The following is a 26,970-nucleotide window of genomic DNA, read 5'->3' on the forward strand; positions in this document are numbered from 1 at the left end:
TATCTCGCACGCCACGTCGACGTCGACGAGCAGCACAGTCGTGCTCAATGTGCCGACAACGCAAGATCAAATGCGATCGAAACAACCCATGCGCCCCCTGTGTTGCAGCCAGGCATCGCTGCGTGTTCAAAGTGTACAACGATCCTGTCCAAAGTAGAATGAGTGCGAATTCTCGCATGTCTACTACTCCTCAACCCGAGGCATTGATATCTGCGAGTCCCTCGTTGCAAGATGGCAACCTGCCAACGCCGCAAACTGGGCAAGACACCGGCAACATGCATGCATCCTCGCCCCCTATTCACCGGCAAACGGCCACCATAGACCTTCCTGAGCCCAATATTCAAAATGTTCTACGTAGGGTACGAAGGCTCGAAGCCCTGTCATCCACGACGCTGTTGGGTCATGGCCAAGAGCAAGACGATCTGCGATCCAGCACCCGACTATCTGATCCCAAAGGAACCCAATTCGTCATGCACAAATCGCAAGTCATGCGATTCCCCATGGGAATCGCGCCAGAAGTATATACGATTCTTACTCCTTACGTGCAACTACTCCGGTTGACCGCACACATAGTTGAACCCCATCATTACCTGTTTCTCGGCGATAACCGGTTCGGGCGCCAACTTTGCGAGCGGCACCGATGGCAGCAAACAACCTGCTTTTGACGGCCCTGAGATCTCCACCTTTGTCAAAGAAGCTTCCGAAACATTCCAAAACTGCAAAAACAGAATACGCATCATCAAGTCTCAGAATTCCAGAGTCCCATTTGACTTGAATAACCTTCAGTTACCAAGTAGCGATGACACAGACCTGCTCAAAGCACAATATTTTGTGGCGTTTGAATCCGCGTACCGTATTTTGCACAAGCCTACCTTTGATCTTGAGTATCAACTGTTTTTGACTGACCCGAAAGCGGCGGCTACTAGTCTACTGTTGAAAAACCTGCTCGTTTTAGCCCTTGGCTCAAGCCTGCATGAACATGATGACAGCGTCAGGACGCGCAAACTGGCACATCAATGGATTCGGCGTGCACAGGAATGGCTCTCGGATCCACTGGAAAAGGATAAAATGAGCATATCTGGACTTCAAATTCACTGTCTAACCGTCTTGGCGCGAAAAGTCTTCTCCGTCGGTGAAGATCATGTATGGTTGTCCACTGGAGAACTCATTCACAAGGCTATGCAAATGGGTCTACATCGTGACCCAGATCGACTCCCAGCAATGTCTGTATTCGACATGGAGATGCGCAGACGGTTATGGGCAACAATATTGGAGCTTGCGGTTCAATCTGCTTCGGACTGCGGAATGCCTCCAAGAATATCCCTAGAGGAATTCGACACCAAGCCTCCTTCAAACATATTTGATGAAGAAATTCATGAGTCAAGCAAAGAAGTCAGGTTTCATGGCGAAAATGTATTCACATCCTCGACTATACAGAGAATACTGCTCACGTCGCTACCGACCCGGCTAGAGATTCTAAGGCTAGTCAATGGTGTCCGTTCACAACTTACGTATGACCAAGTTCTAGCTTTGAGCTCAAAAATCACGAGCGCATGTGTTGCCATCAATGATCTAGTGAATCAGCATCCGGAGCGAGAACTGGGTCAAGTTTCTCGAAATCTTCTAGACTACCTTGTTCGCCGGTTTTATCTCACTCTGCATATTCCCTTTGCAACGATTGCGCAAACAGACCCCAGGTTCTATTACTCCATGAAAGTCTGTGTAGATACTGCCACCGCGATCACCGATCCGCCTGCCGACAGACTTTACAACCGCTTCATGGTCATAGGTCGAGGATTTTTCAAGGAGAGCCTCACGGTGGCAGCGACAGCGGTTGGCCTCGAACTCCTCGTTCAAGCGCAAGCGCAGCATCGAGATGGCACTATTACCACAAACCCTCAGTATGTAACACATTTAAAACGGATACTAAACGGGATGCTCGCGCTTGTAGCGGACTGTATTAGCGAGACTGAGACGGGTCTGAAGGAGCACATGTTCTTGAGTATGATTCTCGCGCATGCAGACGCAATTCTCGACAACACATCGCTGGAATGGAAAATTGCACAGGGCATCTTGGGCAGTGTTAGTTGGTGCTGCGGCGTACTTGAGAAACGTGCGGAGTCTGCGAATCTGCCAGAGTCTGAGGATACAGCCCTTGACATGACAAGCTGTGAGGATGATGGATTGGAGCTAGATTTTGACTTCTTTCGTTGGGCGAACGGGGATCTCCCTTGAATATGATGTGTGGTGTAGAGGATGGAACTCTGTAATATACTGTATGCCAAAAGCCAGACCCCGATTTCGTACGTCTAAACCTCATCTCCGTCCCAGTGCGACTGTTGTATCGGCACCCCCAAATCATTAGGTGACTGAAGCCTTGCCATTCTGAACGGGCATAGCCGGAGGATTTGTTTCTCAACCTGCGAGGCTATACGGCCGAGACGGATGTAATGGTGGGTCATTATGTCCGTCACGGATATACGTGCCAACACTTACATCATGTATAAAATTGGTCGTTGTTCCCTTGAAACATAATCAGTTACCCTCGAAAGACCTTTCCTCCAAGGTTGCACTATAATTTTATTCCTCAAATCAGTTTGTTGCGAGATTTTACCATCCTATACTACCGGCCATCTAATACTGCATTACCTCATGGCAAGGAAGCTTCAGCACACCTAATTGACAATCACCTTCAACAAGCATGAATATCCTCATTAACGGTGCAGGCATTGCTGGTAATGCGACTGCATTTTGGCTTTCAAAGCTTGGGCACAACGTTACTATTGTCGAGCGATTCCCAACCCTCAGAGCCACAGGGCTACAAGTCGATCTTCGAGGACATGGCATCGAAGTCATGCGACTTATGGGCCTGGAACAAGCTTTTCTAGACAGAAAGGCCCCTGAACAAGGACTACAAGTTGTGGATAAGGCTGGCAGAAGACGAGCTTTCTTCCCTGCAAATAAGCCTGGGGACGGTGTTCAGAATTTCACAAGCGAGTTTGAGATCATGAGAGGAGATTTGTGTAGCCTCATGTATGAAGCTACCAGGCATCGAGCCAAATATCTCTTCAATGTGTCCATTGAAAAGTTCAACGACAATGGCGACTCCGTTGATGTGACCCTTACCAATGGTACTACGGAGGAATTTGACCTCGTCGTTGGCGCGGATGGTCAGGGATCCTCTACTCGCAAGATGATGTTTGAACCTGCCATTGCGGACGCTGCGTATCACCCAATGAAGAATGTCTATATGGCGTACTTCACCATACGACAACCCATGATCGAAGGCGAAGAATACATCGCCACTACGTACATGGCACCCGGTAAACGCGGCATCATGACACGAAGACATAGCCCCAATGAGATCCAAGTCTATCTTGGATGTACAACACCGTCAGACCGACTAACGAAATCTCATCGTGGGGAGCAATCGCAAGCTATCAAGGCTGCCTGGGCAGATGTGTTCAAAGGAGCGGGTTGGCAATCTGAAGAGATCACGAAGACCATGATGGAGTCCAAATCCGACTTTTATAGTGAATGTCCGGCGCTTGTTAAGTTGAAGTCTTGGTCGCGAGGGCGGGTTACTCTTGCTGGGGATGCAGGGTACTGTTCAACTGGGACGACAGGCATGGGCACGACTTGCGCCATGGTTGGGGCTTACATTCTGGCCGGTGAAATAGGAAAGCATTGTTCAGGTACCGTGAGAGGGAACACGAGTGCCACAAGTGGCGGAACGACAGAACAGCTCGCTGCGGCCCTCGACTCGTATCAGCAAAAGTTCCAGCCGTTTATGGATCAAGTACAGAAAGATGTTTCTGTATCGGATGACACGGGGTTAATGGACATGTTGACATCGACTGCGTTTGGCATTGCTGTTCTGAACAACTTGATGGCATTGGCTTCATTCTTTCGAATCAATATTGGCCGATGGTTTCTCAAAGAGACTATAAGGGACTGGGAACTCCCCATTTATGAGGGGATGCGAGATTGAGTGTATTTGCAGTCCGTGGTCAAAAATAGTTACCCAATCTCCTATAAACACTGACATGTTGCAATTGCCCGTTTAGCGAAATTGAAGTTCAAAAACAAGGGTACTTAGTAACTCCAATGACTCTATTTAGCAAGAAATCTGGAATATTTCGACGTCCCTTTGGCCTAATAGTCTAGCATGTCATTCTTTACTCTTCTTTCGTGGACCTAGACAGTGCAGTCTAGAGCACCCTTTGCATCGACGCTTTGATTAATTCCCAGATATCTGAGATTGAGCTTTTCCCCTCACGTGCCTATTTGGACAGTGTGTGGTAGCAGGAATGGGTAGCATTGTTCCCGATCCCATGGATACGGTAATGGATAGTGTTGCAACGCTAGTGCTGCACATCCCGCACGATAACCTATTTAGGCTAATGTGATAGTTTCATGTACAGTAGATTTGGCTACTGCCGAGATGCAAGTTGCAGTCAAACTAACCAAAGGTCCTTGTGCTTACGGACTCATATATTGCGTAGTTTTGCACTCATGCCTGCAAAAGACTGGTCCACGATGATTAACACTCAGGAACAATCGATATGAACTTCAAAGTCTTGGAAGTAGCAGCAGAAAGATGCCAATGATCCATCTACATCGTGATTGTATTTTAAAGTGAGACGCTCGCTTGAGTCGGGGTCTTGCCAAGTGATGGCTAAGCAATACAATAATGGAACAGAGTCACAGAATATCAGGTACCAAGGTTTTCGTGCCGTACTGGTAGGATAAGACAAGTACTTATCGAAATACCAACCGTAATCACATCAACAACATCGTAGTAGGCTTTCGACTAATCGTTGAGATATCAAAACTCATACAAGGAGTCTTGACTCTTCATGAAAGACTTAGAAAATTGATGTTTGGTGCCTGAGCAGTCACCATTTTCTTAGAAGATAAAGACAACACGCCGAGGAACCCATTTCGTCGTACTCTCTCCATCTCACATGGAATGCTTCGTTGTCATGACGAGGCCTCCTAGCCAGCCTTGTCAGCTTTCTTGCATTGCTTACAACCAGGCTGAGAGGTCTTTTGCAGTTTTGAACTTTAACAAGGCCCAATATTTTCGTTAGCAGTGCCTTGTAACACCTATTCAATCCGGTTTCAAATACGCTGTCGGCGAAATACAACCTCGTCGACCAACAATCTCACGTAACAGCGGCCATTGCCCGAGTTGGTACTGATCGACGTTGCTCACACTTTGGGGCTGAACAAAAAGCAAGTGAGACGAACAGAGAAAAGACAAAGAGCAAAGAAGAAACGCACAAAGACGAGGCGTACTGCATCAATGGTCGGCTTCTCGGTAGAGTAGTCATTGGGCGATGCCCAGTTCGTGAACACATACCACATCAGTCCCCGAGACAATACATATGTTGTGCATCACATACTGCATGGTGGAGGCAGTGTCTTAGACGAATAGCCTTTGAGCATCGTGTCTCACTCTCCCCGCAAACTTAGATAGTTTGCGAGGCAGTGACAGAAATAGCGACAGCCAAGCTCAGCCCGCCGCCACTTTTATACGAATGCCGCTCGTATAACGCCAACGGCTGATCAGACACCGAGTCACACGCACACCAACAAGTCATAGGCCAAAAAGGTCCGATCCAATTGATCATGGCTGCTTGCTAGCAGCCGACTTCCGAACTGCAGACACACTGAACGGGGTTAAGATTATACCGAGGAATGAGTGCCGCTTCGGTCGCACCGTCGGCCACCACAGCCGGGCACCGGTCAGCCAGTTGGAATGAAAATGTTTCTGGATGCCTTCGTTGGTCAGACCCTTAACGTTACGTCAAGATCTTAAAGTTGCATACGTCAGGCTGCCGAGTCCCAGGACGCCACACTTCTAGATACGAAGTTGGGGGCATCAACTACGAAATAGTAAGGCTTCATCGAGGCACTTTCGGGCAGAGTCTACGAAGTGGTTTAAATATTGACGCATTCAAGAGAGACGACAAAACTATATAAACTGTAGCTACTCCCTGTTTTGAAAGATTTGTTCTCCTCATCAGTCTCATCAACAGCTTTCCAACAAACAAAACACAACTACAAACCTTCTTACAAGTTTTACTTGATTCCAAAACTCTCATCAACATGAAGTTCATCATTGCCTCCGTTGCTGCTCTGGCCTCCGTTGCCGTCGCCTCTCCTACCCATCCCAACCAGTGCAAGCCTGCCACTTATCGTTGCGAGCCTGGCAAGGCTGCTTGGGATGTTTGCAACACCAGCGGACAGTGGGTGGTGAGTATTTGATCAGGATGACATATGACTGAGTTGCTTTATACTGACTACGATATAGTTCGCCGGCAACTGCCCTCCCAATACCATCTGCAAGTTCAACACCGCCAACGGCAGCCCCTACTGCGTCCCTCCCAACTTCCAGTTCCCATAAACGATCTTCATCACAACATGGGACTGTCTGAGTTTGGCTTGACTGCTGCATATTCAAGACCGCAAGCACGCCTAGGCATATAATAGACAGTTTATCTCGACGGGTTTCGGTCTGGAGTTGGTTCTATATAGACATGATAAATTGGTACTAGTCACTATTTGAATTGACATCTGGTTTTAATACAGTTTGTTTGTTTCATAAGAACTTGAATGTATCCAGCCCACCCAGCAGCAGTAACCTAAAAATCGATATTGATAGCCGCGCACCGCCCTTCAAGAGACAGGTACTGAGACTGGGCTATATCATGAAAAACAAAAAGACGACCTCCAATCAACGCATATACCCTTTCCACTTTTCACTTGTCATGCTTCTGTTTTCTTCAAATAGCGCTTTTGCTGATGCTGTACATCACTAATATTCCGACAACGAGATTATACACTCCCCTTAGACAAAGCAGGCTTCAGTTTTGGACATTCTTCTCTCACTCCTGTTCCGAATTGTGGCCGTAACGCACCTTTACCATATCTCTGTGATTGTGCCTATTTAGCACTACCAGCCTCCATGCTGCTTCGGCTAGCAGTATCGAGGGTTGACTTCTTAACAAGGCGTAGACCACCCACGAGCATTACCAGGGCTTCCACGCCAAGAATGACGCCAAGCGTTACTAGAGCGCCAATAACGCCTGCAACTGGCTTAGAAATGCCACCGTCGTTATTGTCTGACTTTTGAGCTGTGTCACTTCCAGAAGTGGTAGAGTTCGGTGCACATTGGCCGGCAGAGTTCCCACACATCTGGCACCACTGCTGGGTGTTAGTGATGGCAAATTTCCCCATATCCGCTTTGAAGTCATTCCAGGAGAGGGTATCTTGGCCCTGTCCAAAAAGCGGAAAGGACTTGAGACGGTTATCGGTAGCGGACCCATTGCTGTAGAGAAACCGCACGTTGATATCGTCAGCGCTAGGTTTAGAGGCGGAACTGGTTGTATACAGTTCAAAGGTCATAGAAGATGCGTAGTCTGTAATTCCATAAAAGTCATTCGACACTTTGGGTAGCTGTGTCAAGCCAAAAAAGGACATGAAGCTTCCGTAAGCTCCAAACTGAATGTTGAACTTTGGGCTTCCTGATTTAGCGTCAACAATGGCCTGCAGTGAATCCAGAATCTGTCCAGCAAGAACAGCTCCAGCTATAGCCCTGACACTGTCAGAAGCGTTGTACGCCAAGTTCCACTCATGCGTCGATGCTAGACTGTAGAGGCGGCTGAGGGTTTCGTTGGTCAGAAGCTGATCTGAGGGAATGGAGGAGTTGTGAATACGAGCAACATTGATGATGTCAAAGACTGAGAGGTCAATTAGTCCGTGAGGAGGCTTACTATACTCGAGAGAGAGGACGTACTGCCGTATCCGTTCTTGAAATTTGCAGCGCTAGGTCCGTAGGTCCCATTGATAACGGGCAAGAGGCTCTGGTAAAACTCCGTGGTCTCATTGTACGTTGTCTTATACTCTGGTGAGAGCAAGTAGTTGTTCGAGCTAACTACAGCTTTGTTGCAACCGCTATTACCCTGCAACCATGCGTTGTTCTCGGCGCCGTTGGCAGTAGCACTGCTGGTCACTTCATCGACCGGGATGTATTGATAGCCACCAAGTGGTGCTTCCACCTTGGTACCATTCGCAAGTACCTCGCTATTTCCAGTAGGTGGATATAGACCTTGAAGGAATGAGATAGCCGAATTGTGAAGAACATTGTCTTCAGGTGAGCTGACTGACAACTGAGACAGTACAGCAACATCTGAGCTCATGCCAACGATGTGCAAGTCGGAGCTGGATGAGATGTAGCGAGAGTGATAAAAGGTACCCGAGGCATGAATCTCGTCTGCTCCCAAAGCCGTGAGGTTAACTGGCGTCCAGGCTTTAGCTGTGCGATCGCCATGACGGTGGAAAATGTAAACTCCCAGCACTCGTTCACTCGCCGCAGCGGATTGACTGATACCAAGAGCCAAGAAGGCCGTCACCGTGAGAATTATTCGGTGCATTTCTGCCGTTTAATGTATTAACTGGCGTTACCTCGACGTTTTTAAGAATGGCAATGTCCCTAAAATTCTTGTACGGTGTGGAATCTCGTCCCGGTCTATTGCAGTGGTAGATATGTAGTACCAATGGACCAGAAGTGAAATAACATCAGCTGTCACAACAAGTGAAGGAAGAAACGCCAAGAAATGGAATTAGATTTGGAAAGAAGGCGCGGAGTGCTCCCAGCATGTTCGGTAGGTATGTGCCACTCTACCGTCCATTTCAGGTCCCGCGGTTACATTGGAATTCGATAGCCAAGATGCAGCTTGTAAGCCACGGCGCACTTATCTTCACCTTCATCCAATTCCATTCATCCAGTGAACGCCAATCAGCCTCCTCCTACGAAATTTATCTGCGGAGGCAAGAGAATGGGATTGAAAGTGACCCCGCCCGTTCAATCCGGATGTCTCATTTGTGCTCATTGGCTAGTATGAGTTACGGCTTCAATTCTTCAACATGTCTGGTTGGCATAAGGTGAGGTCAGGCTTTGTGAAAGAACCATTGATGCTAGTGCTTGGTATGCTTGACATTGTGACAAACGTGATTGTACATCGAACAGTGTTAAGAGAGAGGTGTCATTGCAAGCTCTAACCGTCTTATTCGTCCACCAACCAACGCAGGAAAACCGGCTTTCTGCCAGACATTCAGAGTGCCACCCCGCGTTGATCATTTCTCTCCCTGCAGTACTTTGGCTTCAATAGACTGGAATAGCCATGCTCTTCTGTGGAGACGTGCATGGCTGTTCCCTGATGTAGTAGCAGTATCAGCCAATCGATGCCTCTACAACATGTTGACAATCAGTCTCCAGATCTGTTTGATCGGAGACAAGCCGGTCCCATCGAAACGTAATGCGGGACGATGGACGTGGTATGGCAAACATTCACACCTCACAGCGCCTCCACGGGTCTGACGGAACAAACGTGGTCCAGTTGGGAAAGGGAATGTAACGGCCCTCTATTTTACCACCCAATGAGGAGGAACTTGATTGATGTTGCATAAACTGCTCAATCGTCTGCTCTTGGATTGGCCATAGTCAAAAGCCACCATGTGTGGCACTAAAGGTTTGCTAGACAATGGCCCTGATGAGCTGCGCGGGCTGTCACAGGGACATATGGAGGGGGTGAAAAGTTAGCATCTCGACAATGGCTGCTTAGGTTGCCAATGAAGACTGTAGATGAATTTACAATGGCTTCAAACTCTGCAAGATCGACATTCTCCTCTCTTGTTCCTCAATGAAGCTATCCGGGAGTTCGCCACCTGTAGCTTCATACCCACTTCAGGTACGACTTCAATTGAGCTAGCAGTTGTAACCTTTGGACTTCAATACCGTGCTTTATCAGGCTCTACATGAAATGTCCAAAAGTTGGCAATTTATTTACTCAGAAGCAACATTAGGTACACCTCTCATAAGCCTGGACAAAGTAGTTCAGCTTCCTACAAACCCCATTTACATCACTTAGCAAGTCCATCAGAAAGACATTTTTTCAGCCCAGGGTCGACCTTTCCGAAATAGTCTACAGAGGCGTCAGTGTTGGCTTACAGAAACATGGCGTCAGTGGCCGTTCATGTGGCTCACCTAGGACTTCGTTCTTCAAGTTACTCGGGATATCTCGAAGTGTGGGGATGATGTTGTGAAGGAGCTGTTCCTTTCCATTTGGCTCCTTGCAGATAATCTCCCAAAGCTTTCGAGGCTGTTCAAAGTCCTTGTCAGTAAGAGATGTGGAGAAGCATGTCACATTTCCTGTCCACAGCTCGTGAACCGGCATCTGAATTCGATTGCCTTGAGCCACCGGACGAAGTTCCGAAAAGACATAGTCGGGATCAGCTCCGTAGTTTCCATTCATGGTCCCAGGGCCGTCTCGGACATACGGTGCGTACACCTTGTTAATTGGCCGATTTGGCGGCAGTTGGAAGTAATTTGGTCCAACGCGATATCGATGTGCATCCGGATAACTAAACATTCTCGCCTGCAAAACTAGGTTGAGGGCTCAATCAGCTTGGCTTGTTCCTAATTCATGGGTTAGAAGTACCAACCTGGGTCTGCAGATGGTCCAATTCCTGGAACCATGTTTGACGGCGAGAAGCAGGCTTGCTCAATGTCCTGGAAATAGTTGTTTGGCTGCGCGGGGGCATTAGCCTCATATCACAGGGGAGAATGTGCCAATACCAACATTTTTGTTAAGACTAAATTGTCCGATGCGACGAAGCGGATACTTCTCATATGGCCAAGTGTACGTGCAATCGAATATGTCAATTGGTGCAGATTTCACCTCCTCTGGCTTGATAACCTGCACGTACACTGTCCAGCTTGGGAAGTTTCCGCTTTCAATAGAATTGAAGAGATCCTTGACGTGATAGTCAGGCTCTGTTCCGGCCAAACGAGCTGCAGTATCCGAGTCCATGGTTCTGATGCCATCATTTGGCTTAAAGTGCCACTTGACGTAGACATAACTTCCGTCCTATAATACGTTTAGCCATAGTGGTGGCACTCAAATCTTGTTTTGGCGTTATCTTACCGACTTATTCAAGGTATAAGTATGAACACCGTAGCCATTGATGTTTTTCAGAGAAGCCGGAATGCCGCGCTGTCCAAACAAGTGCATAAGAGCGTGGATTCCTTCCGGATTGTTCTTGTGAAAGTCCCAAAACATGGTATTATCTGGCACATTTGTCTGCGGATGTCTTTTATGACTCCGGTTCATGGATGGAAACTTGATGGGATCCCGAATAAAAAAGACGGGCAGGTCATTGAAGACAAAGTCCTGGATACCCTCCTCTGTGTAAAACTTTGTCGCCCAACCTCGAACATCTCGAACGGTGTCACTGGACCCTTTTTCACCACCAACTGTCGATATACGAGACAGAATGGGTGTCTTCTTCCCGATTCCCGTGAGAAATTTCGCGTCAGTCAAGTCAGATACATCTTCAAGGACTTCAAATTCGCCAAAGGCACCGGCGGCCTTGGCATGTACACTCCTGTGATACGACAATGAGCCTTTGTTGATCGTGGTAGTCTGGGGTCTCGGCCTACCGTTCTGGAATGCGCTCGCGTGCGAAATGGGCAAGGACTTCAATGGTTTGGGTATCGGCTAATGTAACCAGACCACCATTGGTATTTCCATAACGAATCTGATGGACCGAGCCTGGACTTGGGCTAGGTTGGCCTAAGAAGATGGGGGTCAGTCTCAGATTTAGTAGACTCAGAAAAAGCAATGCCCAACTGGCGGTCAGTCAAGAAGCCCAACTCATTGCCATTTGTTGCTTACCATTAGCAAGAGTGCATACTGGGTTGAAGGCAGACTACAGATTGTAAGCGAATGAAACCGTTACACCACAATTGAGGATGGTTGGTGCTCACCATGATAACGAGGGATGTATACAATTTCCTTTACAGAGAGAGATTAGAAACCTCAGCATTTCACAATGTCAATTTAACAATCACCTTTATATAGCATTCCTGATCTCTCAACTTTCTCAAACCCACACCTCAGCCACCAGAACTACATGATCGGTACGGTATTGATGGCTCAAGATGCAGCGCCCCAGCTCCATTCACCCTCCCGATGCATCCGACCCTCCCAAGAAATGATGTGCGGTAGTGCGGTACCAATCTGCATGCCAAAGCTCAAATAGCTTGAAGAGCTGAGTTCTAGCTTCAAGAGACACACAGCTCGCTGGTATCACCAAGCGCAGCCCAACAAAGGCTTGGGAGCTAATGAAGCCACCTGATGCGGGGGCAAAAGTATATCATGAATTCGTTGCTGGTAATTGGACCAAAGGTCATCCCACTTTTGGTTTCCTGCATGATGATCTCAAGTTGAGCAATTGGTGGGATCGAGAAAAGAGCAAACAGGTTGGCATTGTGTCACAACTGGGTTGTGGTGTTATGCCATGTGGATGAATCAGGTATAAGTGCTTCAAGCCAGCCATGAGGTCTAAGTTCTAGCTTCGACGACACCAAGCATCTCCATCGTCATGCCTCCCAAAAATCAGAAAATTACTCCCGTCGTCGAAATGAAGACCACAAATCGCCCTGATGAGTGGAAGATCGAGCAGGGGTTGTCGGGAGCTGTGCTCCCGGTCCTTGACATGACCAAACCGAAGACCAAGGCTCTCCCAATTCAGACGTTTGGCCCACTCACCAAAGATGAGAAAGCTATCAAAGCGGTTGGAAACCCAAACAAGCTATTTGCGATGGAGAGAAAGGGATGGACTGGGTATGTGTGATGACAATTCAGACCTAAAAGCGTGATAGAACCGGGCTGACCAGATGTGACTTGTTACAGCTTTGTCGAATGGGAGAACTATCCTGAGAAAAAGGCCGCCGCGCACAAGATCTTGACTTCGCAAACCTTTCCACCTAATCCGGAGTTCCAGCTTGGCCCCATTCCAGGAACGAACCCTGTTCTTCCAGGCACGCACTGGAAGATGTGGCACCACGCAGTCGGTGGTGAACTGACCAAGATTCCCGAAGATTCTTGGGCTACAGTCCTCAAAGAGAAACACCCTGACATGCTGCATCTTCTACAGTTTCCGTATAACGGCGAGCCGCCTAAGCGTCTTGTAACCGATAAGGAGATTACTCCAAATTCCCTCCACTTCGTCAGAAACCACGGGGGCATCCCACTCATTGACAAGGATCAGTACAGCTTCCATTTAGACGGCCTGGTTGCGAAGCCAAAAGAATTCACCTTGGATGATCTCATGGACGAGTCTAGGTTCCCGCGTATGGAAAAGACCATCACTATCCAATGCTCTGGCACCCGTCGCATTGAGCAGATCCTCAAGTATCCTGGCCAGGGTGATGAGGTTCCTCAGGCACCTTGGGCCGAGGGTGCGATTGGCACAGCTAAATATGTCGGTATTAGCTTGAAAAAGGTGATCAAGGAATGTGGCGGTCTGATTGACGGTGCTAAACACCTGGAATTCTATGGCGCCGACACTTACTTCAAGGACGACAAGACCATGAACTATCTTGTCAGTGTCCCCTGGTCCAAGGTGAAGGCAAATGAAGTCATGCTGGCTTGGGAGATGAATGGAGAAGTCCTCCCTGCGATCCACGGATACCCGCTTCGCATCGTCGTCTTTGGCTACATTGGTGCCAGAAGCGTCAAGTGGCTCTATCGCATCAAGGCAATCAAGCTGCCATCTCGAGCGCCAGTCCAGAGCCAGGAGTACCTTTACTTCCCACAACAGGTTGGAAAGCATAACTTCAAGATGACGGACGGCATCCAGATCCAGGAGATGCCGGTCAGCTCTGCCATCATGTCACCATGGACCAAGCAGGTGTGCATTCACAAGGGCAAAATTCGCTGCAAGGGCTGGGCATACTCTGGCGGTGGTCGATGGCCAGAGCGAGTTGAACTCTCAAATGACGGAGGCTTCAACTGGTACACCGTCCCGCTTGAAAACTTATCCAAGAAACGCAGGTGGACCTGGCGTACTTGGGAGTTTGATCTGCCTTGTGATGTTGAAGGTTGGGTTGAGATTGTTTGTCGTTGCTGGGATAACGCATTGAACACTCAGCCACCAGATGTTCGAACTGCTTGGAACTGGGGATTACACGTCACGAGTTCGTGCCACCGAATCTCGATTTACAGCGTGAATAAATCTCGCCCGGAGACCAAGGCTCGTCTTGAGGAGTTTGAACAAAAGGGCATTCCGTTTGGTCCGATCACGGTGCCCCTGGCGTTCCCATCTCAGACTTGGGATGACTATGAAGAGTTTTGGAAGGAAAATGACCCTCGCGACGCTGAGGATGATTAGCTCATGGGTTCTCTCGTTGGTTCCGAGGTGCGTCCCGCACATGGAAGACGGCAAATTTAAACAGAAAATCACTCTAGTTCACAAATAGTTATTTAATTAATAAAAGTATGTTTAATATTGTGCCTTCAGCCACGTTCCTCCATCAGTCATTTACCCTGTGGCACAAGCATCACTGGCCCATTAGGCCGTCCATGCAATCTGATCCAATTCAAGGGGGCTTTCCATATCTGCTTTGTTGCCTGCGTCCGGCAGGACGATTTTGGGAATTGAGCTTGTATTGAAAGTGTGGGAACAATCGCACAGGTTCGTATTCTTTTTGTTACTGACTCTCAACTTGTCATACCTTCTCTTGGACTTCTCCATGACTTCGTACTCACTAGCTTCCGCTTCGAGGTTTCTGCCATTTTTTCTACATAAATTTCTGTTCACACAGTCTCGGCCGCGCTGAGAGGTTCCATGGTCTCACAGGCTCAGCACATCTACCACCTCGCCGCGTCAGACCACAGTGGCTTTACTGATCGGTATTATGTCGCCGAATATGAAAACCCTCCCAGTTGAGTATCGGACCTCGTCGCTAGGTTAAATCCACTTGGCCTGGGGTTGGACTTGGTGCCATAGCGCAGCGATCAATGCGGAAGCAGAAACGGGTACAGCTCGGGTTTGCTTGTGACGACCTGTTGACATAGCGATTGGATTGCTAAGCAGGGAAAGGCGTGGGCAGTTGCGAACATACCACATTATCGGCATAAGACTTGATTTATATACATGATGTAGCTGGTGAGTTGGAGGAAGATGGTACGGAGCCCAGGTTCTCAGAGAGCTTCGTATTGCCTTGGCTTAGTCGCTGGCTCTTCCAGAATACCAACTCCTGTGACACAAATACTGTGTTTGAGGGAAAGGTTCCCCTGAGAATCGGGTTTTCGCTACGGACAGTGTTGATCTGAACCTTTGACCACATTATGAAGCATTGTCCGCTGAATGATGGGTGTCAATTGCGTGTAACGGTTGCTCGCCACGTGTTTGCAAATTATCAGCCAAAGTATGTGACAAGAGAAAATGAGAATTGGTCCAGATAAAGTATCAAAATGCGATAATGCCATGATGTAGCATGCTTGCGTCAACACGGCCTAGGCAACAATTTCACTTTGTGTGCCATAGTACAACACCTTCTCCGTTAGAGAGAGATACTCACATCACAATAGGAGATAGTCGGTAATTAGAAGATAGGGCTCGCGTGGTCGCGAAAGCATCACTTAAGTAAGAAGTTGGGTCTTCGTTCACTCATGGCGTTCACTTCAGCGCGACTGTGGTGTCATGGCATGGTGTTTATACTTGGCATACCAATGAGATTCTCTGGAGATAGATCAGATAAGATTATGGGAGCCAGCGAGGTTCAATCAGTCATGTTTCATCAGGCTGTCCATGCAATAGATGGACCATAGCATGCGATTTATCACGAACAGGGCATTCGGGGTAGAGTCTAGGGTGACCATGCTCAGTTTCTTCAGCCAATGTCGTGTATCATGACATCAATGATGGAACGGTCATCTTGCCGAAGAGTCCTTGGCACTGTACTATAATTAAACTGACTGCAGCCAATATTAATATGCTCCTTCGAACTGGCGTGGGCAAAAAATGTGAGCTGCTCCCCCATGCATGTCAGCGCCAAGAAGATGCGGTCACAGATTGGCCATTGTCTCCTATCCCATTGCATCCCATTACCCGCCGCTGTCCGTTATGTATGCGTGCGTAAATTAAAACCACAATCTGGACTTTGCAAACCAAAATACGATACTGCAGGGATGACGGGGAGAATTGCTTCTCTGTCGTGCTAACGCCACAGCAACCGCCCCAAGCCAAATTTCCGAACAAAGAAGTCCACTCCGCCAGGAAGAAATCCACGGCAGCAAGGCCCATGATCAGCAAGATCCTGGTTGGTTGGATGTTTTCTCAGTGGAGTTTTAGCCAACAGGAGATAAAAGAGCGAGATTTTGTGCTCCAAAATGTAAGCCCTTGTCATGGCATGCTTCACCTGGTTTCACGGTCCCTGTGTTTTTGGTATCACACATTCAAGCATGCTGGCCTGCTTGAATTGATGCCAGCGAAACCAAGCCTTCTCGGCAGCCACCCGTGCCCAGTTTCTCGGTGCTGGGTTGTACGGAGGACACGATGAGACAACCGACCTGCTGAGTCGATCACAGGCGGTAAGCATCTGGCTGAGACATGGAAGCCTGTGCAACACGATTGCAGCACATGTCCGTTCTTTGCCACAAACCTGTCTTCTAGAAGAAGTGAAAAGGGAATTTGGGGCGGCAGCAAGCAAACTGGCTGGGCAAACAGGGCGACGAGGAACAGGCACTTTGCAGTCACGGTGAAGGTGAAGCGAAAGACATGCATCACCGCCACAGGAAATACGCTCAAAAATTCGTCATGAATAGGCTACATGCATGACTGTCTGATCAATGAGAGTCGCCATCATGAAGCACTCGCACAATTCGTGTGTAATAAAGTCGTGAACTTTGAGTCCAGTCACGGTGAACCCACCTTGCGCCACGTCGATGTCAAAACCGCGCCTTCGTGTCTCGCACAAACAAGGCGGGCGGCAGTGACATGGCCGGACCCTGGTGGGTTCAATGCCAAGAAGACACCGGTTTCTGTCATTGTCCTTTGCAAATTGCTTGTTCGCGACAAGCTTCGGTCTCGGACTCCGCCAGTCTTCCAGCCCATGAGCCTAGCGTAACGGTGGACTTGCAAAACTCCACTCCCCCCCTTTCGTCTAGCAAATGAACATATGCTAGGACTTCCTGGAGCCCACATGCCGCAAATCAATGTTGTCCTAGAGGCCGTGATTTCAACGGGAGGAGGATTTCCGGAGGCTAGTGTTTGGCGGTTTGCTGGCTAACAGTGACTCAGGACAGCCAACATGACCGCTGGAAGGGCGGAACTCCGCCAAAAAGGCACACCAAAGTGAAAATGGGCACCTAGATTGTGCCTTTTTGGATGATCAGTGAGCCGTAACAAAGGTTCTAAAAGACAAAGAGGGTCCAAGGGAGGAAAAGGCACCTGGCTTCCCGCGTGGCAGCCCAATGCGGGAAGCTGACGTTGCTACGACATTGTCCGCATTCCGGACGTAATCGCAAAATCCGGACGAGACCGGATATCAATCAATCTTAGAATTCCGACAGGTGACCATGAGAAACAAGTGACAATAAATGCAAAAGGGTATTGTTCAGTATGACGAGTGACAATGAACAAGTGCCGATAGACCTCTCATCTCATAGATCCTGACCAGTCATAACGTGTCCCCAACATCATTTCTGCTCACACACACACAAAACTTTGACGGAGTTACCAGTCACGCAGGGGCGCAGAAATCTTTCGGGGCCAAGAGAACACCGCAAGTCCGAAATGGGGGCTCCGCAACCGTTTTGGCCCGTGTCAGGATGGGATGAGCGATGAGTGTGGTCAAGCCCAGGCACGAGGCAACCGGGGGCGACATGGGCGAACATGGGCAAGCTTTGCGGTTGATTGAGCGGGTTTTGCCTTGTGGGTAATATTGCCGTCGCGTTAAGGAAAAAATTTCCTTGTGTAAGAGCGCCGCCGAGCAAACATGCTCATGACATTATACTTAACTGTCATCGTGGCGCCTCATTGTCACTGAGGCTTGCTTTCCCGTCTGGTTTCCCACTTCATCGTCAACCTCAGTCAGCAGAACTTCCATTCCTTTTTCCAGGTGGAAGACTGGATATAACAACAGTTATCTAATTGTTGTAAACTACACTAAAGAACTGGGATATCCACACTATTTTGTATTCCGTCGCGGCTTTCGCGGAACACTGCCAAGATGGTCGCCTCCGGAAGCTCCACAGAAGTCACCTCCGTGAATTCCGGCCGTACGGGACACAAGGAAACCGAACCCAGAGACGCAGAATCGACTTCGACGAATGCTGTTGCTACCGAGCAAGTGTCAGAAAAGCCAGCCGCCTTGGCAAATGTGGAGGGAGATGGAGACGACGTAACTGCGACCAAAGAGGGTGGCGATGCTGCTTCCACGACAGACACCAAGACCGAATCACAAGAGGACGACACCGAATACCCTGCGGCATGGAGGCTGGGTTTAATCACCATTGCCCTTTGCCTGTCGGTGTTTTGCATGGCATTGGTAGGTTAACATATCTGACAGCGTCATCTATATCTCCGTCACATCTACTAACAAAACTTCCCAGGACAACACCATTATCGCGACCGCCATTCCTCGAATCACCGATCAGTTCCAAGCTCTCGAAGATGTCGGCTGGTACGGTTCTGCCTATCTCCTCACCACATGCGCCGTCCAGCTCATCTTTGGTAAACTCTACACCTTCTACTCCGTAAAATGGGTCTATCTCTTCGCCATCTTCCTGTTTGAGGTCGGCTCCCTCGTCTGCGGTGCCACGCCAAACTCCGTGGGCCTTATTCTCGGCCGAGCCATCGCCGGACTTGGCGCTGCTGGTGTATTCTCCGGTGCCTTGCTGATTATCAACCGATCCGTGCCGTTGCGCCAGCGTCCCATGTACATGGGTATCATTGGGTCCATGTACGGCATTGCCTCTGTTGCTGGACCTCTTATGGGCGGTGCCTTTACCGATCACGTCACCTGGCGATGGTGCTTCTACATTAACCTGCCCTTTGGTGGTGTTACCGTTGCATTCATCATTGCCTTCTTGCGGCTGCCTAAGCCCAAGATTGCCAAGAGCAAGCTGAGCCTCCAGGAGCAGATCAAGTCCTTCGATCTGCTCGGCACCTTCTTGTTCATCCCTGGTATTGTGTCTTTGCTGTTGGCTTTGCAGTGGGGTGGTACCAAGTATGCCTGGAAGGATGGCCGCATCATTGGCTTGTTTGTTGTCTTTGGTGTGCTCATCATCGGCTTCCTCGTGGTTCAAGTCTGGTTAGGAGAAAAGGCTACCGTTCCTCCTCGCGTCTTCTTGAACCGAACTGTTTGGTCTTGCGCTTTCTTTGGTGCTTGCCTGGGTGCCGCATTCTTCGTCATGGTTTACTACCTCCCAATTTGGTTCCAAGCTGTCCAAGGCACATCTGCCATTCAGTCCGGTATCAAGAATCTGCCCATGATTCTGTCCCTCGTTATCTTCTCCCTTATTTCTGGCGGTCTCGTCACCACTCTCGGATACTACGCCCCCTTCATGATTGCCTCGACCGTTCTCATGTCCGTTGGTGCTGGATTGCTGGCCACCTTTGACGTCGATACCGGCGCTGCCCACTGGATTGGCTACCAGATCATCTTTGGTATCGGTGTCGGTTTGGGCATGCAGCAGACCATGGTTGCTATTCAGGCTTCCCTCGACGGTGCCGATGTTGCCATTGGCACTGCCATCATCATCTTTTCTCAGACTCTAGGCGGTGCTCTCTTCATCTGCGTCGCTCAGAACGTCTTCCAGAACAAGCTCGTCTCCAACATTGCCGATGCCCACATTCAGGGTCTTAACCCTGCAAGCGTCGTTTCCGTCGGTGCTACTCAGGTGCAGACTCTTATTCCCAAGGAGTTTCTGCCTGTTGTTCTTCAAGCGTACAACGGTGCCGTCACCAACACCTTCTACGTCTCTGCTGCCATGTCTGCCCTGTCCATTATCGGCGCTGCCGCGGTGCCGTGGAACTCGGTCAAAGGCAAGAAGATTGAGATGGCTGCCGCTTAGGCTTAGGCGCAGAATCAAGGGGTGTGTATCATAGAATCTAGACATGGTTTGGCGTTTTCGGTTTATATTTTGCATTTTGGCATACGCCGTCCCCACTCAGTTGGCAAAACGTATGGGACATGGGAGCATAACGAAAGTACTTATAGACACTCTGGTCTCTAATAGAAAGGTATACAACTACCGAAACGTGTTCCATGTCGCCGTGATGTCGCAAGTGAGGATCCTGTACACGATGTTTCATTACACAAGATCCTTGGGGTGTATGTCTCTTGTGATTCTATCAGCGTGCAAAAGTGTGTATATCTACTTCCACCTCCTGCGAGGTCCAAATCAAGCGTGACGCTGCCTACTTTCTTGAATCCAAGCTTCTCATACAGTTTCACAGTGTTTGGTGAAGCATAGCTGACCACCTTGCCAGTTGCAGTATCAACAACCTTCTTATAGTGCCTGTCCAGACTTCCAAGGTTCTGTGGTCAACAGTGGTTCAGACCATCTATACGCAGGATTTCGTCATTCCAGGGAACAAGCACTGTTGCATTAGATCGCTCTAGCAGGTTTGCACAGATACTTGCGCATTGGCCGGCCCATCGGAGAAGCTAACATCACATAATTGCAGCGCCGTTTCGGTCTGCCTGCTGTTCAGTGTCTATGGGGACACGCGTGAGCGGAAGGTTCTTTCGTAGAAGCTCGAGCCCTTGCCAAGACAGCTTTGTTGAAGGCGTTAAATGAGAAGCTTGAGGTGGGCAATGCATGGCCTTTCAACAGTCTGTGTGAGACTTACATTCGGAGGGTTTCGGGACCAGACGCCATTGTTGGTTCATTCCCCAGGTCGACAGAACCAACACGGACATTCACTGTACAGACGAAGCACGGTTGAACGAATGTTTTCAAGGGTTGCCCCATACTACTAGCTTCTACGTTGACATCTACAAAAAGGCAGCCGCCGCTTCTTCAAACAATATACACCTGGTAAACCTTTCCCCAAAAGACCATACTTTTCATCAAGAATAGTTTAGATACTGGGGCGGAATTTTCGGCCACGCATCTATACCATCCAATATAACCATTATCATACCACCCATCATGTGATTATTGATGTGGCAATGTAGCAGCCATGCCCCAGGATTGCTAACATGGTACCGCACCACCACCCAATTCACTGCATCTCTTGCTGGCATCGAAGTAAAGGTATCTCGTCTCGGTGGATTCACCAGGTTAAAACGATCCGGTATCTCCTTCATAGCCTCCTCCACCGACTTCCACTTGAACGGTCCCTGGCCCGCACCAATCTGATACATCTTGACGCCGTGTTTGTGAATAGGATGAGGGGGCATGGGAAACACCGACGCAAAGAAGACAAGATCAACCCATGTGTTGTTGCGCGTGGTGATTGTCACGTTTTCCATCTTCGTCGTATTTGGACTGAACAGCAGCGGTGGAAGAGTGTGGTCCAGTGTTATCGGATCGAGCCCAGAGCTATTCAACGCCCAACGATATGAAGCCCCATCCAACTTCATGTTGAGAACATAAAGGTCATCGGCCTTTTGTGCAATCGGTTCAGCAGGGTGCGGATACGCAATCGTCTGGTTGAACACCACAACATCCGGAGATAACGGGTTGCCAATGATGTCAATGTACTGCTTTGGCGTGGGCGGGTTGAAAATAATACCGGGGACGTGAAGAATGGCGTTTCCGATGATTGTTTGCGGCGCACTATTGGCATGACACCGAATCTGAAATTTTCCCGGCCGCTTGGGCTTGACCAGAACAGAGTATCGATCACCGTTGGATACCCATAAGACTTGAACCTTTTGTGGTTCAATGTATGAGCCGTCCATGGCATACACCCACATGTCGTGGTCGTCGATTGCGATTACGCCGTTGACAAAGTTGACTGCTCCGAGAATGTCTATGGCGACCCAAGAGTGACGGCCTGGGTAGTTGGCTTTGACGACTTCAGTAGAGCCTTTGGTTTCTTTGCAGCCTTCAAAGATTCCGCGTGGCATTGCGCTCGCGTTGTATTTCTTGGCGTCGCCGCCAAAGGCTGCCATCACAATGGCAGGTAAGCAGCTACACATGTATTAGCAAGATTATATGTGACGCTTGATGTGAAGATGGGACGTCATACCCCTTGTCAGTCAACTTTTCGCCCGGCACCAAGGCCAGGTCTGCTTTTTGTACAGGACTTAGATGGGACATCAGTTCACCCTCTGGCAAGCATCGTACGCGACCTTTTCCATTAAAGAGAATCGAGTCGTAGCAAGATATTTCGACGCCAGCTTTGGGAGTGATGTCTGCTTTCTGTTCTGAGGTTATGTGCATGTAGTCATAGAGGATCAAGGGATGGACCGCCCGCTCAGCCTTTTCCATGGCTTTGATGGCTTCTGGATCATTTTCAATCATGTGGAATGGCTTGGTGGTTCCAGGTCGAGGATGTATCAGAATTGGGCCGTAGAGCCCGTCCTCTATCTGTCCCCTTGCATGTGAATGGTACCAGTAGCTGCCGTACTGGAGGGCTTGGAACTTGTATGTAAAAGTGCGGCCTGGCGCAATAGGACGCTGGGTTACTCCTGGTACGCCATCTGACCATGGAGTCTTTTCCATTTCGATGCCTGTTATTGATACATCGTGTTAATAATAAACCTATATGTGGTGTGAGTCTTCGAGTTATGCGCAGGAAACACACCATGAAAATGTACGGATGTGTTAAACGGCGACTTGTTCAACACATTGACAACGACCCAGTCGTCTTGTTCAACCTCAATCGTCAGGCCCGGTGACTTGCCATTGACGAGAAGCATTTCCCTGGCTACGCCATCTGGAGCATACTTCTCCCAGGTCACCGTCATGTCAAACACCTTTGCTCCCTTCAAGTCGGTCAAGTTGGGCAACGCCCATGCCGCCAAGGGGCACAAAATCGCTATGACCAAGGAGAAAAGCATGGCGGGTCATGTCTCGCAGTCATGATGCTACGATATGTCATCTTTTCGCAAACTCGCGAATTGTCGAAACAGGTGGGCGATATCGAACCCTTTTAAGAGGAAAGGTCATGTTGGTTTTGGCCGGGATTGCAGCCGGAGAAGAGAAGAGACAAGACATCAGACGCTTGAGCAACAACGCAGTTCGCCGCAATAGGAGCGAGACATTTTCTTCCCTTGTCTGGACTCGTTGTTGGTTCTTTGCGTTGCTGCTGTTGGGTGGAGCTATTTTGGAAATGTCAAGTTGATCGAACCAACCCATTGGTTCATCACCAAGCCTCCCGTTCCAAAATCTGAGTCGTTCATTTCCCCTTCGACACCCAAAATCGGATGGTGGCACCAGAAACCCCCAGAAACCCCCAGGATTGGAAAAAAGAAAATTGCCAAGCACGGAAATACGGAGTACAAAGGTAATTAACTTGGTAATAAGCCATGTGCTGCCCATCCTGCTCTTGGGATGAGTGCGCTTGAGTAACACACCGCCATCATTTCTCAAGGGAGACGGACCAGACTTGACTTGACAGAAATACATCGACGACCAACATACTTGATAACATGAGACGATCATCTGGTGAGCTGACCGCAGCCGACGTTTGCCAATCGAGCGCCGCGCCGAAATCAACCATGTCGGTCGATTCCTGAATTAATTACATTAAAATATCTGGAACGCCTATGCCAGCGCATTGAACAGAAACTGCGCCGCGATACTCGATGTTCGATGTTCACATGTGGATGTTTGGCCTCAACTTTCTCTCAGCTCCGCCCCTTGGGCAGCTTTAAGCACATAACATTAAACATTCCCAACCCGACGACAAGTACGCAGTACACCGTCAAGCGCATAAAATAATTCAAAGCGTCATTGTCAATGTGGTCACACAACCTATCATTGACCTGCCATGACCCTCGCATTACGCTGCTCAAAGGTTGCACTGCATATTATTTCCTCCGCGCCACGAACAAACTCGAGCCGAAATTTACACTGAGCAAGTGACAAAATGCACAAGGCTGCATGTCTGTGATGACTGTTTGGTCCATTTCTCGTCTTTGTTTTCCACCGTACATTTACATTACCAAAGGTGTCTGCAGCCAGCCATGCTCAAGTCCTTCTTCTCCCGTCGCAATTCGTTGGTGACACACACGGCGCAACCGATGGCTTTCAATGAGGCTGATGGAGCAAATGCCAATATTGGCACCGCCCGAGAGTGCATTATGTGAGATGGTGGCTCAAAGTAGTGTCTGGTAGAAAAGCCCGAAGGCACAAAGGGTTGCACCAAGGCTGCTTATTTTACGCCATGTCGTGCGACCAGAATCCAAATTCTGGAAAGGGAGACACAACTGATGCTCAGCATTTGCAGAGACGGAACGAAAACGGGAACACGACTGAAGTCTATTTTCATGTTTAATGTCAATCAATGCTCTACAGAGTTATGTGCTTGGCCGCCAACGCAGCTCCGTCGTCACGCAAACCGGTTTATGTACAACTAACATGCCCCTAACATGCCCCTAACATGCTCCTAACAGCCCATCATCGAAACCCTAGTTGTCCAGACCAGAGCAGTTTTCCGAAACAATGTCAGTAATCTTCTTGTAGGGATAAGGGTCGATCCAGATCTCATCGAACCGATCTTTGGGATAGTCGTCCACGTCGCTTGCCCCCAGCTCCTCTGCAATGTCACTCAAAGCCTTGTGCTCCCAGCTACGCAAGTCCAAGTTAGTGATTTGAGATTTAGGCGGAGCAGAGTCTGTCCGTCTTTACGTCTTACCAGATGAGAATGTTTCCGGGCCCCTTGTAGTTCTTTACAGCTTTCTTGACACACTTGCTGTCATCTCGGTCGCACGAGGTGTCAACCTTGAGTCCAAGATCCTGCGCCAGCGGCGAGACCGTGTCAAACGGGCGTTTTCTCGAGCCATCTAGAGTGGTGATCATACACATGGTTAGTGCTGTGTCCGACATCGCCCCTTGCAGATGGCTTTAAAGTTGTACGACGGTTGTATCCGTACCTGGCTTGTAGGCCTGGGCCAGAATGTAGCCAACGTGATAGTTGGATCCTGCTCCAAAGACCTCTCTGAGGCATTGTGCACGCTTTTTGCCCTGGGCGCTCAAGCCCGGCTGATCATCATCCGCGGGCTTCTCACCATGGCGGATCAAGAATACCATGGGATTCGCTGCGACGGCGCCGCCAACAAGAGTAAGAAGATATGCAAACTTCATTGTGCTAAGATGTCACTTTTTCCGTCGTCTCTCTGTCAAGATTTATCAATTCAAAACTAACCACCTAGAACCGGGACACACGCCACTTATAGATCTAATCTGGCTCCAAACACAAAATCCTCAAATGCCGATTGAACCGTCTTACTTTGGCCCCCGGGCCGGGCACGTCTACCATGGTGGCTGGGCACATTGTAAGCGAAAACACACGTGCAGCAGTTTACGAGCGCCCATTCACTGACTATGGACTGCCATTCGTGCGTTTTCACCAGCCTTCGGGTCAGCCCGATGGGTTTTGATGCGCTGAGATCGGCAAAGTTTATAGGCACACTAGATCCCATTGGCGACCGATCCTTGCGGGGGGGAACGGCGAGAATGGCCAGAAGGAGTCGGGGCATGACCGAGATCATCATGTAACATTGGGAGATGAAAGGTGATGGATCGTCAGTGTGATTTGACCATTGTCTCACGGCCGAGTCCGCCCAAAATCACCGGTTGTCCGGGTCTAATGCATCCATCCATACACTTGAGTCTCGCTTACATTCGAAGGATCTGGTTCTGGGGTTGCAATTGTTTAGTCTGCATACGACTAGCGATTGTATTTGTGTTTGGTATTTGTATTTGTCTCCATTTGCAACCTTCAGGATGTAAACGTCCTCACTTCCTGGTTGTTGTACGACGTGCCGTCACCAACTCGAAGCAGCCACCATCCCACGACCTGCGGAATTTGCCCGCCTGGACGAGGCATTACATGGCCAAGCTCATCTATTTCTTCTCCTTCTTCCTCCTTTGCTGCTTCGTCATCATCTTCAAGCGCATCAATCATTTGCCCTCGAATAGTCTCCCAAGTCGTCAGGCGCGTCGTCAGTTGACGCCCAAACGACACGGCCAATGCAGGATCCGTCAATGGCGCCCCAGGCGGCAAGGTCTTACCCCATGGAACGTTTATATTTGCAGGCAAAGTAATTAATTCGCAGGGATGTTCCCAAGCTCCGTATGGCTCTCGTCCGAAGCTCATACCTCCACAATATCGGGTTTGTGGCAGCACAAAGTTGATAGACTCCAGATTGGGCATGTAGAGATTCACCGAACGCAGGGCGTATTTCCATCTCTCCCTCATACTTTCCTCTGACTGCAGAGCTGGAATGTCCCGAAACCACGCTCTCCATTCAATACCCAGGTGCTTGACGCGCTCTAGACCATCAACTCGATATACGGCGTCTCCGCCTTGACTCTGAATGAGTCGCCGCTGGTTCCTGTCAATGTAGAGCATGTCCCGGTCAGGATTGAACCACACATCTGGACACTTGGGGAAGAAGAACCCGCGACGCAGTGCGGCAGCTCGCGATTCTCTGCATACTTGTGTAGCTACAGGATGTCGGTGCTGTATGTGAAATATGAAGCGCTTAAGCGACGGCCAGCCTTGTTCTGGGTATATCGTTATTGATCCTCTGACGTGGAAGATGCGACGGGGCGGAAGCGTTGCTTCCCAGATGAGGCCGCGGATTTCTGAAGGCAGGTCGTTGAATCGAGTAAACATGACTGGTGACTGGCGGTTTGTGACATTTTTTCCATCCTCGCACCGGGATGCCGGAGATTCTTTTTTTGTGCAATGACTTTCGGCCGGTGAGTGTGGTGGTACATGAGGCTGTTGATAGTCAGCTGTGATGAATCGCGCAGCCGCGACAATGTCACTACGCCACATATTGCTCAGTTTATCAATATTCAAACAAAGATTGGACTTGTTGAAAACGATGGTATACTGTAATTGACCTTTTATTCATCATTCTGTTGGGTTGTAGGCACCTGAATACATGGTGTTGACGCCGCTTTGTCCAGCTCCAGGCAA

General features: G+C 49.1%; 11 protein-coding genes across 11 annotated transcripts; 5 read left to right on the plus strand and 6 right to left on the minus strand.

Annotated features, from left to right (window-relative positions):
- Positions 1 to 158: 158 nt before the first annotated feature.
- On the plus strand, positions 159 to 2,235 carry VFPPC_09310 (C6 zinc finger domain-containing protein; the record flags this gene model as incomplete). Its single annotated transcript, XM_018287870.1, has 2 exons — positions 159 to 518; positions 574 to 2,235. 2 exons carry the CDS (start codon positions 159 to 161, stop codon positions 2,233 to 2,235), a joined length of 2,022 nt encoding a protein of 673 aa, XP_018139183.1.
- Positions 2,236 to 2,701: 466 nt separating this feature from the next.
- On the plus strand, positions 2,702 to 3,991 carry VFPPC_09309 (FAD/NAD(P)-binding protein; the record flags this gene model as incomplete). Its single annotated transcript, XM_018287869.1, has 1 exon — positions 2,702 to 3,991. The coding sequence occupies one exon, from the start codon at positions 2,702 to 2,704 to the stop codon at positions 3,989 to 3,991; it is 1,290 nt and encodes a 429-aa protein (XP_018139182.1).
- Positions 3,992 to 6,114: 2,123 nt separating this feature from the next.
- Positions 6,115 to 6,412, plus strand: VFPPC_14578 (hypothetical protein; the record flags this gene model as incomplete). The annotated part of the gene is made up of 2 exons (XM_018292346.1): positions 6,115 to 6,261; positions 6,320 to 6,412. 2 exons carry the CDS (start codon positions 6,115 to 6,117, stop codon positions 6,410 to 6,412), a joined length of 240 nt encoding a protein of 79 aa, XP_018139181.1.
- A 539-nt stretch (positions 6,413 to 6,951) lies between these two features.
- Positions 6,952 to 8,441, minus strand: VFPPC_14577 (histidine acid phosphatase; the record flags this gene model as incomplete). Its single annotated transcript, XM_018292345.1, has 2 exons — positions 6,952 to 7,748; positions 7,805 to 8,441. The coding sequence occupies 2 exons, from the start codon at positions 8,439 to 8,441 to the stop codon at positions 6,952 to 6,954; spliced, it is 1,434 nt and encodes a 477-aa protein (XP_018139180.1).
- A 1,489-nt stretch (positions 8,442 to 9,930) lies between these two features.
- VFPPC_09308 (catalase) lies at positions 9,931 to 11,839 on the minus strand (the record flags this gene model as incomplete). Its single annotated transcript, XM_018287868.1, has 8 exons — positions 9,931 to 9,992; positions 10,055 to 10,453; positions 10,513 to 10,597; positions 10,650 to 10,937; positions 10,995 to 11,454; positions 11,510 to 11,642; positions 11,745 to 11,778; positions 11,837 to 11,839. 8 exons carry the CDS (start codon positions 11,837 to 11,839, stop codon positions 9,931 to 9,933), a joined length of 1,464 nt encoding a protein of 487 aa, XP_018139179.1.
- Positions 11,840 to 12,453: 614 nt separating this feature from the next.
- Positions 12,454 to 14,244, plus strand: VFPPC_09307 (sulfite oxidase, mitochondrial precursor; the record flags this gene model as incomplete). The annotated part of the gene is made up of 2 exons (XM_018287867.1): positions 12,454 to 12,695; positions 12,765 to 14,244. 2 exons carry the CDS (start codon positions 12,454 to 12,456, stop codon positions 14,242 to 14,244), a joined length of 1,722 nt encoding a protein of 573 aa, XP_018139178.1.
- Positions 14,245 to 16,305: 2,061 nt separating this feature from the next.
- On the minus strand, positions 16,306 to 16,641 carry VFPPC_18145 (hypothetical protein; the record flags this gene model as incomplete). Its single annotated transcript, XM_022429800.1, has 1 exon — positions 16,306 to 16,641. One exon carries the CDS (start codon positions 16,639 to 16,641, stop codon positions 16,306 to 16,308), a length of 336 nt encoding a protein of 111 aa, XP_022285212.1.
- Positions 16,642 to 18,088: 1,447 nt separating this feature from the next.
- VFPPC_09306 (drug:H+ antiporter-2) lies at positions 18,089 to 19,934 on the plus strand (the record flags this gene model as incomplete). Its single annotated transcript, XM_018287866.1, has 2 exons — positions 18,089 to 18,406; positions 18,471 to 19,934. 2 exons carry the CDS (start codon positions 18,089 to 18,091, stop codon positions 19,932 to 19,934), a joined length of 1,782 nt encoding a protein of 593 aa, XP_018139176.1.
- A 1,001-nt stretch (positions 19,935 to 20,935) lies between these two features.
- On the minus strand, positions 20,936 to 22,876 carry VFPPC_18146 (laccase-1; the record flags this gene model as incomplete). The annotated part of the gene is made up of 3 exons (XM_022429801.1): positions 20,936 to 22,004; positions 22,063 to 22,546; positions 22,621 to 22,876. 3 exons carry the CDS (start codon positions 22,874 to 22,876, stop codon positions 20,936 to 20,938), a joined length of 1,809 nt encoding a protein of 602 aa, XP_022285213.1.
- A 1,572-nt stretch (positions 22,877 to 24,448) lies between these two features.
- On the minus strand, positions 24,449 to 25,124 carry VFPPC_09305 (phosphoglycerate mutase family protein; the record flags this gene model as incomplete). Its single annotated transcript, XM_018287865.1, has 3 exons — positions 24,449 to 24,608; positions 24,676 to 24,823; positions 24,914 to 25,124. The coding sequence occupies 3 exons, from the start codon at positions 25,122 to 25,124 to the stop codon at positions 24,449 to 24,451; spliced, it is 519 nt and encodes a 172-aa protein (XP_018139175.1).
- A 637-nt stretch (positions 25,125 to 25,761) lies between these two features.
- On the minus strand, positions 25,762 to 26,661 carry VFPPC_09303 (hypothetical protein; the record flags this gene model as incomplete). The annotated part of the gene is made up of 1 exon (XM_018287864.1): positions 25,762 to 26,661. One exon carries the CDS (start codon positions 26,659 to 26,661, stop codon positions 25,762 to 25,764), a length of 900 nt encoding a protein of 299 aa, XP_018139174.1.
- Between the last annotated feature and the right edge of the window lie 309 nt (positions 26,662 to 26,970).

Source organism: Pochonia chlamydosporia, chromosome 7, assembly GCF_001653235.2.
Source record: "Pochonia chlamydosporia 170 chromosome 7, whole genome shotgun sequence".
Lineage (NCBI taxonomy): Eukaryota > Fungi > Ascomycota > Sordariomycetes > Hypocreales > Clavicipitaceae > Pochonia > Pochonia chlamydosporia.